This window comes from Gopherus flavomarginatus, chromosome 2, assembly GCF_025201925.1.
Source record: "Gopherus flavomarginatus isolate rGopFla2 chromosome 2, rGopFla2.mat.asm, whole genome shotgun sequence".
Lineage (NCBI taxonomy): Eukaryota > Metazoa > Chordata > Testudines > Testudinidae > Gopherus > Gopherus flavomarginatus.
Window position 1 is genome coordinate 160,853,089 of NC_066618.1, and position 12,684 is coordinate 160,865,772.

At 47.5% G+C, this 12,684-nt stretch overlaps 1 protein-coding gene across 4 annotated transcripts in view; it reads right to left on the reverse strand.

Moving 5' to 3' along the window:
- Positions 1 to 12,440, reverse strand: part of SLC25A37 (solute carrier family 25 member 37) — a 32,104-nt gene extending 19,664 nt beyond the window's left edge. The window contains exons 1-2 of one of the 4 annotated variants that reach the window (XM_050940227.1): positions 12,242 to 12,318; positions 11,366 to 11,413 (exon numbers count right to left, since the gene is read on the reverse strand). Coding sequence is in view for 1 of the 4 variants with exons in the window: in XM_050940221.1 (XP_050796178.1) it covers positions 12,242 to 12,415 (174 nt within the window). In the remaining 3 variants the exon portion in view is untranslated. Of the gene's footprint in view, positions 1 to 11,365; positions 11,414 to 12,062; positions 12,196 to 12,241 lie in introns of those variants that run through there. The other 3 variants (XM_050940221.1, XM_050940222.1, XM_050940226.1) reach the window with 3 other exon arrangements.
- Between the last annotated feature and the right edge of the window lie 244 nt (positions 12,441 to 12,684).

The following is a 12,684-nucleotide window of genomic DNA, read 5'->3' on the forward strand; positions in this document are numbered from 1 at the left end:
ACTTTCAGGCTAGTTCAGTATTGAATTTCTACTTACTAGCCCCTTCACAAGATTCTTACTCCCTAGCTCAGAGCTACCACTGCTACCCTTTTCAGTCAATATAGGAATAGAGCAGTGGTTCTGAATCTGTGTTGCAAATGCTTCTCAAAGACAGGAAGGTACAGAATCAGGATTGGGAAGGGTAGCAGATAGGAGGATCAGTATACTAGAAGATTTGAGAAACCGTCGTGATACACCAATTTCTTCACTGCGGTCCTCAATTGATGTATGCCATTGCCATGTGCTGATCAAAGCAGCACAGCAGTTTAAGCAGGTGACACATTACAGTAGTGGCTTTTGAGCAGTGGATTCCCTAGTGTGGTCTGCAGAGCACTTTGCACATGGGTCACAAGTTGCCCCCTCATTTCCAATTGAGAAACTGCATTAAAAGAGTTAAAGATACATTATCCTCCTAAAACATGTTCATGAAAACAATTGTTATATCTGTCACTGGAATACTGTTCAGGCACCAGTGGGAAGAGGTGAGGTTCACACGACAAAAAAGTTTGAGAAACTCTAAAGTCATTGTGAGATCTGTGGGAAATCGGATTTACTTTAGCATGTGGAGGAGAGAGGTGCTAGCCAGGAATAGGTAGCGGTGGTAGAGGAATGCGGTGGGGTGGTTACTCTGTGCTATCTTGTCCCTGGGTTATTTGACCTGAGCTGGGGTAAGTAATACCTCTGTTTATTTGTTAGTGTATTTCTTAAAGATTTTCAAGGGGACCAAGAACATTGACAGACACTTCTTGTAGAGCAATAAAAATCCAAACAAGTACGTAATTTTCTACCTAAAAATAACAACAACAACACAGAAGAATCAGAGCTTAATTTACTTCAATAAATTGCATGTCAAATTAAGGACCTCTTAATACAAAGTAAGAGAACTCCAAATAAACACACACACACACACACACTCACTCCTGTCCGGACATTTTGTTAGTTTATAAGGTATTTTCCTGGAAGTTGCACAAAGTTAATCCCTATATTTCACCACTAGCATTACGTAAGTATAAACAGAAATTAATCAGTCTTCTTGTAAGTAATGTTCAGTGAATTTTTTTCAGAAGATGGAAATTTAGCGTCACAACCAACATATTTTATTACAAGCGATCTGCTGGAAAATCTGTCTCTCTAAGGACCTAATCACATTAACCAAGCCATCGGGCTCGTTCACCTGCACTTCTACCAATGTGATATATGCCCCTCTGCCATGTACATTGGCCAAACTGGACAGTCTCTACTCAAAAGAATAAATGGTCACAAATCTGAAATCAGGAAACATAACTTTCAAAAACCAGTGGGAGAACACTTCAACCTCTCTAACTACTCAGTGACAGACCTGAATGTGGCAATTTTGCAACAAAACACACTTCAAAAACAGACTCCAAAGAGAGACTGCTGAACTCGAATTAATATACAAATTAGATACAATTAACTTAGGTTTAAACAGAAACTGGGAATGGCTGGGTCATTACACTAACTGAATCTATTTCCCTATGTTAAGCTCTTCTCACACCTTCTATGGGTTATCTCGATTATCACTTCAAAGGTTAGTTGTTGCTTTTTTTTCCTCCTGCTGATAATAGCTCATCTTAATTGATTGGACTCTTTACAGTTGGTATGCATACTTCCACCTTTTGATGTTCTCGGTATGTATAAATATCTTCTGTGTGTGTTCCATTCTATGCATCCGAAGAAGTGAGCTGTAGCCCACGAAAGCTTATGCTGAAATAAATTTGTTGTTCTCTAAGGTGCCACAAGTACTCTTGTCCTTTTTGTGTCTCTAAGATTATTGCTGTGACTCTGACCATTTCTATTACCAATAGACAGTCACTATAAGTCAAGTTTTTCAACAGTCCAAGACATGGAATACATACTCAGCCAGACTGTAGCCGTGTCAAATGCTCTTAATGTAACCTATCAACTCCAGCCACATGATTTCCTTGGTATAAAATGCCTATACGTACTTGGAAAGCGCCTGCTTTTAACAGGCAACTGTACTAATATACTAGTTTCAATGTCACTGCAGGGGATGAGAAGATCACCCAACATAATCCGTACTAAAGGAAGAGGTTCTCAGAACAAGATGAAAGCTTTGGCTTACCCTGTCAAACATGAACTTTCCCAAACTGTATCAGACCACAGTACTGAGACACAAACTCTTGATTTCTAATTCTAGCTCTGACAGACTTGCTTTGAGGCCTTTGGCAAGCTAATCAAACTCTGTGTCAGTTTCTTCATTGGAGAGAAAGGGATAATGCTTACCCAGTGCACTTGAAAAGTCAGATTCCAAGTGCTTTATTAGTAATATAGTATTACCTAGAGGCCCCCACTGAGACCCAAGATCAATTGCGTTAGGCCACATACAAATACATGGCACCTAATGCTCCCCACCTTAAAAAGAGTTTATGATCAAAGTACACAAGAGAAGGATTATCCTCACTTTATAGACTGCAAAACAGACACCAACAAAGTGACTTGTCCAAGGGCACACAGGGAGTTTATGGCAGAGTCAGGAATTAAACTCAGATCTCCAAAGTCCCAGTGCATTGCCTTAACCACAGAATCACCCTTCCATTTGGTGCTAAGTATAGTACTGGACAGAAGTGTGGCCAGTCTGTGGGGTCAGATGCAGAATGATAGAACAGAGACAGTCGTCTAGTGGATAGAGCACTGAAACAGGACTCAAGAGACCTATTTTTACTCCTGGCTCTGGGTGTCCAGTCTGCTGGGTGTCCTTGCGCAAGTTACTTCCCCTCTTTGGAATGATACAGACCTCCTCCTTTGTAAAAAGCTCCAAGACCTACAGATGGAAGCAATGTTTTACCACCCTGCTCCTACAGAGCACTTTTCATTTTTTGCAGTTTGCTGTAGCGCAGCTGTTGCTACTGAAGTCAGCACAGAACACCTGGCTATCTGAAACAACCTTTACGAGAGGAAGCTTTGAATTAAGCTATTAAAAAGGACACCCTTAGCAATGAAAATTATGATCAGAGATATAACAAGAGTTCATAGCAGCTGGGAACTTCCAGAAAATAGATGGTAGGGAAAGTCCTTGGCATCGTCACTGCTATCATTTCTTCATATATTGTTGCTGAAATGGGCTCCGCTCCTTTCGTTTTACCTGGCACAGGAGCAGCAATGAGACACCAATAAACTCCAGCGAAGTGTCCTGCAGTTTCTTTGTGGCATCATAAACCTTTAGGAAAGAAACTGTACACAGCATCTTGAACTTCCAAATTCTGCTGTACAAGCAAGCATGGTGGCTCAACCTAACACCTAGCTTTTACGTAAAGCTTTTCAAGAGTAGCTCTCAAAGCACTTTATAAGGGAGGTAAGGATCATTATCCCCATTTTAGATGGGGAAACTGAGATACAAAAGGGCTAGCAGCCCAGGGTCACTCAGAGCCAGGAATAGAACCTATGTCTCCTGACCCACCAGTCCAGTGTTCTAGCCACTGGGCAACACTGTCTAAGAGCAGCCTACAGAAACTGAGTTTTGCCATTACACCTGTGCAATCCCAAATGGGATATATGATGGCAGAATCTGGCCATGTAAGTGGTATGGCCTACCTATTTTCTGCCTATTGAGCAACTGCAGCTTCCAACAGTGCTGCAAGAGGGTGAGGATCACAGTTTGTTGCGTTACGCTCCACAAGTGGCTGCACTTCAGTGCTGGGCAAGTGACCTCTACATGTATATAATTTGCCGTGTAACAGATTGGCAATGTCTGACGATGAAAAGGGAACATGCAAATAGAATTAGGTGTATGTGATTAAGAGAGAAATCAAATCGCTTAAAATAAAAAAAATTTTGCTAGAGAAAAAGGGTTTTTTTTGGCAATTCATTGTTGTCAGTTTTCATTCTTAACACACCAGGGTTTGAGAAATGAGATACTAGATAATACTGCCTTCCACTGTAAGCAGAGCACAAAACCAGGAACCTGAATGTCTGAATTCTATTCCCAGCAGTGGCACTGTGAGACTTTGGGCTATTTGCTTATGTTCTGTGCCTCAGTTTCAGTATATACCTTAAAGTGCTTTGAGATCTTCTGATGGAGAGTGCCATCTAAGTGTGAAGTATTACAATCAAGTTGTCACCCCATCCATCAGAGAAAACTTTACACTCTTAGTAATTAGACTGTGAAGCAATTTAGGACTGTCACTCCACTTCACCATGACACAGATCTCAGGCCTGGTCTACACTACGCATTTCTACTGAATTTAGCAGCGTTAAACCGATTTAACCTTGCATCCGTCCACACAACGAAACCCTTTATATCGATATAAAGGGCTCTTAAAACCGATTTCTGTACTCCTCCGCAACAAGCGGAGTTGCGCTGAAATCGGTATTGTCATGTCGGATTAGGGTTAGCGTGGCCGCAAATCGACGGTATTGGCCTCCCGTCAGTATCCCATAGTGCACCATTGTGACCGCTCTGGAAAGCAATCTGAACTCGGATGCACTGGCCAGGTAGACAGGAGAAGCCCTGCGAACTTTTGAATTTCATTTCCTGCTTGCCTAGCATGGAGCACTGATCAGCACAGGTGGCCATACAGCCCCAAATCCAAAAAGAGCTCCAGCATGGACCGTACGGGAGATACTGGATCTGATGGCTGTATGGGGAGACAAATCTGTTCTATCAGAGCTCCGTTCCAGAAGACAAAATGCCAAAGCATTTGAAAAAGTCTCCAGACTGATAGACAGAGGCCACAGCAGGGCAGGGACTCAACACAGTGCTGTGTGACAACCGTAACGGAAAGCCAAAGAATCAAATGGACACTCACGGAGGGAGGGAGGGGGGACTGAGGACTCGAGCTATCCCACAGTTCCTGCAGTCTCCGAAAAGCATTTGCATTCTTGGCTGAGCTCCCAATGCCTGAAGGGTCAAAAACATTGTCACCAGTGGTTCAAGGAATATGTTGTCAATTGACCTCCCCTCCTCCCCTCAAAGAAAAGGGGAAAAAATTGTTTCTTGCCTCTTTTCAACGTCACCGCACGTCTACTGCAGGGGTCGGCAACCTATGGCACGCAAGTCAATTTTTAATGGCACGCAGCTGCCTGCTGGGACTCCGCATGCCATTAAAAATCCTGCCGATGGGGCAAGCCGCGGGGTCCGCAGTCCCGGACCGGAGCGCCAGCCGAGCACAGCAAGCCGTTGACCCCTCCCCTGCCTTCTCCCAGAGCCCTGCCGCCGTGCGTGCAGCACTCTGGGGGCTGGGGCTGCACGCTCCCGCGGGGCAGCGTTTGGCTCCATGGCGAGGTAAAAACGCTCCCTGCTCATCCAGAGCCCTGCTGTTGCGTGCACAATGCTCTGAGGGGCGGCGGCAGGGCTCCAGATGAGTGGGGAGCCTCATAGTAAGGGGGCCGGGGGGGGCTGGGTAAGGGGTGGGGGCAGTCAAGGGACAAGGAGCAGGGTGGGTTGGATAGGGGGTGGGTTCCCGGGGGGGTGGTTAGTGGCGGGGGCTCTGGAAGGGGCAGTCAGGGAGTCGGGGGGGGGTTGGAAGGGGGCACGGGAGTCCCGGGGTCTGTTTGGGGGGTGGATAGGGAGCAAAGAGGGTCCTGGGGGAGCAGTTAGGGTGAGGGGGATCTCCAGAGAGGGTGGTCAGGGGACAAGGAGCTGGGGGGGGGGGGGTTGGATAAATCGGGAGTTCTGGGGGGATTGTCAGGAGGTAGGGGTGTGGAGAGGGGTTGGGGCAGGCAGGGAGCAGGTAGGGGGGTTGTATGGGTCCAGAGTTCTGGGGATCCTGTCAGGGGGCGGGGAGCGATTAGATAGGCACGGGAGTCCAGGGGGTCTATCTGGATGTGGGGGTGTGCATAAGGCTTGGGGCAGTCAGGGGACAGGTAGGGAGTAGGGTCCTAGGGGGGCAGTCAGGGGACAAGGGGCAGAGAGGCTTAGATAGGGGTTGGGGTCCCAGGAGGAGGTAGTCGGGACAAGGAGCGGTGGGAGGTTGAGGGTTTGGGGGAGGGCAGTCACCCAGCCCTCTGCCCTGATGACCCCATACACACACACACACACACACACACACACTCCTCTGCCCTGAGCCCTGTACCACCGAGCTCTCTGTTGACTCCTTCACCCCCACACATACCCAGCCTGCCTACCCTGACACCTGTACCCCCTCACATGCCCCCAGCCCTCTGCCCTGACTCTTGCACCCTCCACATCCCCAGCCCCGCCACATCCCATGCACCCCGCACATCCCAACCCCTACCCTGAGCGCCAAATGGGGGTCACATTCCCACCTGCACCCCTCACACCAAATGGGAGCTGCCCAGGTAAGTGACCCCACACCAAAACCTCCTGCCCCAACCCTGAGTCCCCTCCTTCATTTTAGCTCCTGGCCAGACCCTTCTCCCCCAGCCCTGTGCTCGCTCCACTCCCACCCTCAGCTCTGCGCAGAGAGAGAAAGAGAATGGGCCAGAACCAGGGAGAAGGTAGGTACCTACTGTGCGTGGGCAGGGCCGGGACCCCAGACTGGCAGCGGGCTGAGCGGGTCCGGCAGCCGGGATCCCAGCTGGCAGGATCTGGAGGATGAAACCCCTGAGCAGCAGTGGGCTGAGCCGCTCAGCCCACAACCGGTCTGGGGTCCCTGCTGTCGGCCCCGCACAGCCCGCTGCCCGTCTGGGCTTCTGGCTGCCAGACCCTTCCCAGCTGAAGGTCCCGGCCGCAGGCTCCACTCAGCCCACTGCCGGCCTAGGTGAACAGAACCCTAGACCAGCAGTGGGCTGAGCGGGCTGGGGGCGTACGCAGGGCCGTCCTTAGGCATAGGCAACATAGGCAGCTGCATAGGGCACCTGAAAATTTGGGGCACCACTGGGTCTTAGTGTCCACCCTCTTGTTTTCCTATCCCTGTTTTGACCCTTCCTGCAGGCTCCCACAGATGGCTGCTCTAGCCTAGTGAGTCTTCCTTGGGAGGGAATCTAGTAGTTAAAAGTGAAAAAACCTCCAGCCTGCCAGACCTATGAGCACAACATTGAAACTGTTAAAGAGACATTCAAGGGGTAATAAAGCCATTTAACAGGCATTTGCCAACCCCAAGGTATATACTGACAGGTTTCAGAGTGGTAGTCCTGTTAGTCTGTATCAGCAAAAACAAGGACGAGTCCTTGTGTCACCTCAAAGACTAACAAATTATTTGGGTATAAGCTTTTGTGGACTAGAACCCATTTCATCCGATGTCCATGAAAGCTTATGCCCAAACAAATTTTTATACTGTCAGTTTCTGACTTTACTGACAAAAACAGTTGTGCATTAATGTAATATTTACACAGAACATGTCAGTCTACAGGACCTTAGTTTAAAATTTGCTTTAAAAATATTTCATTAGTGAGCTGGTGAAGATTATAAAATCACATTTCTAAAAAATGCTTGCATAGAGTTTTAGATGCACAATCATCTTTAGCCTTAAATGCGTGGATCTTCAGACATACAGTTTTTTAAATAAATCCTTCAAAAGACCTCCCTTGTCTAAAATACACATTTCAATTACTATAGTTAAAAAAAAAAAAAGGGCTTCCAAGTCTTCCTGTCCTTTCTGTCCATCACTTCACCACCTCTCCCCCCACTGAAGAGAGCCCTTAAAGAGACAACAGTCCTTCCCTTCCAGATAGCTGGACAAAGAGTTTCCCTTTCTTTACTTCTGACTATCCGACGAACTAGTTTTAAAAGAACCCTCCAGCAAAATCAGTACCTTAGTAAGACAAAATCCTTGTTATACCTAAAATCTTTGGAAACATATTTTTTTAAAGTTGGTGAAGTTTCATAACCATGTCTCTTGTTATGATCACACAAAGTGAATTACTGTTCCCTTTTTCTAAAAAGCAATGAACATTGTTATGAACACACTAAACCTCTCTGATTAATTTAAAAGAATGTCTTTGTTTCAGTGAGTTAAATATGTAATAATCTGGAATGCTGGCTTAAGATTTGAGTACATTTAAAATATAAATTCAACTTAGAAATACTGAATAAGAAAATGTAAAACAGAGAAGAGCTGCATCATGTATTCCATTATATGTAATGTTGTATTCAGCAGGACAGCTGACTCACCCTTACTATGAAGTTTTTGCAAATAAATCTCTGACAAACTTCAGGGCATATCAAAAAACCTGTGACTGACATTTTTTATTCCCAAATTTTAGTGCTTTTAATTAGGTACTTTCTTCATGTCCATTCTGCATGAGGGAAAGGGCATGGAAGTCTCTGCGGGGAACTGTGACTCTCCGCCACCATGAGGCAGGCCGGGCATCTCATTATCCTTTGCTGTCAAGTCCCTCCTCCCCCTCCCCCACCAGGCTGTGAGCTTGGGCTGCCATCCGGCACAGGGGCACCAGTTTAATAATACTGCGTAGGGCCCCATAAATCCTAAGGACGGCCCTGGGCGTACGATCAGCATTTTAATTTAATTTTAAATGAAGCTTCTTAAACATTTGAAAACCTTGTTTATTTTACAATACAACACTAGTTTGTTATATTATATATAGACTTGTAGAGAGAGACCTTCTAAAAACCATTAAAATGTATTACCGACACGTGAAACCTTAAATTAGAGTGAATAAATGAAGGCTCGGCACACCACTTCTGAAAGGTTGCCGACCCCTGGCCTACTGGATGCTGCTGGTAGACAGAGTGCTGAAGCGCTAAACAGCAGCATCCTCTCCCCTCCCATCCCCGGTGGCAGACAGTACGGTACAAAATGACTGATAGCCGTCCTCGTCATCATCCTGTGAGTGCTCCTGGCTGGCCTCGGTGAGGTCGGCTGGGGGCACCTGGGCAAAAATGGGAATGTCTCCTGGTCATTCCCTTTTTTAAGCTTTGTGTCCTGGAGATTCAGTCCTGGCAGATGGTGCAATAGGGCTGGTAACCGTTATCATAGCAGCTGGAAGCTGTGATCCTCTTTCCCTCCATCCTTTAATGAGTAATGGAGATGTCCTGCCTGGAATATCATAGCAGCTAAAGGCTGCCTCCCCCTCATTTTTTCTCACTAAAAAGTCAGTGTTTCTTATTCCAGCATTCTTTATTGCTTCATCACACAAATGGGGGGACACTGCCATGGTAGCCCAGGAGGGTTGGGGGAGGAGGGAAGCAACGAGTGGGGTTGTTGCAGTGGCACCCCCTAGAATGGCATGCAGCTCATCATTTCTGCGGGATCTCTGGGGCTCTGATCAGGAGCGGCTGTGCTCTCTGGTTCTCTAGTAGACTTGCCCCATGTTCTAGGCAGGACTGACTATTTTTAGACAAAACATAAAGAAGGTAATGACCCGGGGAGTCACCCGCATTTTTGTCCATGCGCCCCCGGCCGACCTCAGCGAGGCCAGTCAGGAGCACCCATGACAGCAGCAGACGGTACAATATGACTGGTACCCGTCATCGCCAATTTCCAAAGCAGCAGACGGTGCAATAGGGCTGGTAAACGTCTCTGCTACCTTGCAAAGGCAAATGAATGCTGCTGTGTAGCACTGCAGTATGATGTCTGTCAGCAACATCCAGTACACATACAGTGACGGTGAAAAATGGCTAAACGGGCTCCATGGTTACCATGCTAGGGCATCTGCCAGGGCAATCTAGAGAAAAAGGGTGCAAAATGATTGTCTGCCGTTGCTTTCACGGAGGAAGGATTGAGTGATGACATTTACCCAGAATCATCTGCAACACTGTTTTTGCTCCATCATGCATTGTGATCTCAACCCAGAATTCCAATGGGTGGGGGAGACTGCGGGAACTATGGGATAGCTACCCACAGTGCAACGCTCTAGAAAGTGAAGCTAGCCTCGGTACATGGACGCACACCGCCAAATTAATGTGCTTAGTGTGGCAGCGCGCACTCAACTTTATACAATCTGTTTTACAAAACCGGTTTATGTAAAATCAGAATAATCCCGTAGTGTAGACATACCCTCAGTGTATTTAACCTTGCTACAGAGAAGCTCTACTTAAAAGAAAACAGACATTACTTTCATTTACTCCCTCTCCCTACCAATTTCCCAGTAGAGGAAATGCCCTCTTGAATAACACCGGAAAGTCCTGAGTGGTGACGTGCAACTAACCGTGACTTGGCAAAATACAGTAAGCTCATTATACCTGCCTATTGATCATTAGTCCCAGGCCTGTGTTGTAAGCAAACTGAGCCTCCCAATTAAATTTTTTACTTTTGCACTGGACTTGTCTGATGTCATACACAGAGCAGTTGGACACATCTGAGTCTATTTACAACCCACTAATTTCACTGCAGAGTTCTAGGTCACTGCAGAGTTGTCTGGTTTCAGAGGAACACCATATGAAGCTAATCAATTTCACATTTTTTTCCCCACCCAAAAGCCATACACTGGTCCAGCTTTGCAAACCTTCAGCAAACTGGGATTTGCAATGAAATCTGGGGCCAGGAGAATTCTGCCAGCTTTCATTACTCCTGTTTTGTTCCTATTCTTAAGCCTGCCTGCTCCCTAAATCCACTGTGTCAAAATGTTGATGAGGTCTTTGTCATTTACAAATCACACTGTTTGCAGTCTTTATACCTTTTTTGCAGATTTTAAGCTACAGTCTATTTGAGAATGGATATATAATTAAAAAGAAGTCAAGAACAAGTTTTGGAAGTCAAAATAATTACTCCAAGATCCATTCTCTCAGACACCTTTAAAATCTTCCATTCCGTATAGAGGTGTTAATAATAACCTCAGTGTCCTAACATACATGATAACTTCTACTGGAGTAGACTGGAGCACAAACAGGGGGTCTATTTTCCTAACAATATTACTATATTAGCAGCTTGTCAGAAGTCAGCAGCCAGCCTGGATGGGCATATATATGTACAAGTCAGAACTGAATGTATACAACCACAGTGTTAGCTAACAGTTTTATCAGAGAGGACGAGATGGCACTTGGCCACTGAGATCCGTTAATCAAACTCTGCCCTCATGCTGGGCAAAGAGGGTTGCTGCTAGGCTCTATGCACTCATCATTTAAACAAGGATTCTACTCTGGCTCCTTTCTGTTGACCCACCACTTTTGACCCTCACCTGGATCACTCTAACCTGGGCTCCTACGTTAAGCATCCTGGAGAGAGACACTCCTCAGAACCCCTAAACCGAAATCATCAGCTGGTACTACCACCTTCTTTACAAGATTTCTCTGCAAGCAGAGCATGTTAAAATGCCCTTGAAAAGGGATTCAACAGGTTCCAGAGACAGGTTCACAGTTGGTTGCACAACCCAAGTTATTAACATGACACTTGAAAAGGCAAACCAACTCTTCCCTGATGTAAGTGAAGCAGGAACATGACACAATATGGACTTTCACCGCTCCAATGAGCCAAGCTGCACTCACCTGCTCCTCAGACACAGCACTGCGACATCCTTCCCATTATTTGGGCCCCTTCAAAGTCAGTAAGAGAAGAGTAAAATGCAGTTGCAGGATCAACATCCCTTTGCACCTTCTTTCAGGCTGCAGCTGCAGATCATAGCGCAGGAGTTGCAACCCTCCCTTCCTTGCATGCTCTTTTCTAAAGCTCTCACACGTGTTTAGAGCAGCACATACATTAGTCCAAGATACACAGTTCTTCCCAGGCAGGCTGACAGCTTTCTTGAGTTTACTATTAGACGCTGCAGTCACGCCCCAGGCCCACTTCATATTCTATGGCACAGAACCACGAGGGGCCATGATGCCCTATGTGCCCCAGTTTTGCAATAAGACAGAAAGGAAGTGGCGGGGGGGGGGCTGAAAAACTTCTACCTTACCGCAGAATAATACATAGGGAGAAATAACAAACAGATGCCCACCTATTTACAACACAGAAGGGGTTGGGGGGGAGGCACCTCCCTTATGCAAGGACACATAAGAGGAGGAAACACAATGCAGAGGGGAGATGGGGGGGAAGGGCAGCAGCCTCGCGCATTTTCAACTGGAAAGTTGAAAGCACACTTACTCCCCCATAGATGCAACAACCGGCAGGGAAAGGGAGCACTCACACCGAGACAGGAGAAACTGCAATCCACACACAGAGGAAAGAGGGGAATACACTCACCCCAATGCCTGCACTAATACACGTTTCCAGGGACACACACACCCTGTTTGCAACAACGCCGAGAGAAGAGCCACACCATGAGGGCGGGGGAGCAGCAAGCCCCCGCACCAGGGAAGAGCAGCAAGTGGCCCTAGGCCAGCGAGGGGCACCCCCCGCCCGCGCCCTGCAGCGCCGCGCACCTTGACCGAGTCCACGGGGTACATGACCGTGTGCTCCAGGATGCCGGCCACCGCCCCGGCCGTCATGTGGGTGGAGAGGGAGGCGCCGCTGGGCAGGCTCTCGTAGTCCTCGCCCGGGCTCTCGGCCTCCATCCCGGGCAGCGCCGCCGCGGGCCGGCCGCAGCTCAGCTCCATCGGCGCAAACAAACGAGGCGCGAGAGAGTAGGGAGGGGGAGGGGAGATAGTTCACTCACTTCTTAGCGCCGAGCCACGCCCCCAGCTCCTTCCGCCAATGGCAGCCCGGCTTAGAGGCTGAGTTGGGCGCTGATTGGAAAGGGCAGTTCCCCTCCATTCTGATGTCAGCTCCCGGCTGCAATGGCACAAGGAAACCGGGGTGGCTCAGAGGCGCGGCAGCAAATCCCAGGGGAGGGGGCGGGGTCTGTGAGGCAGACTCTCCCCACTCC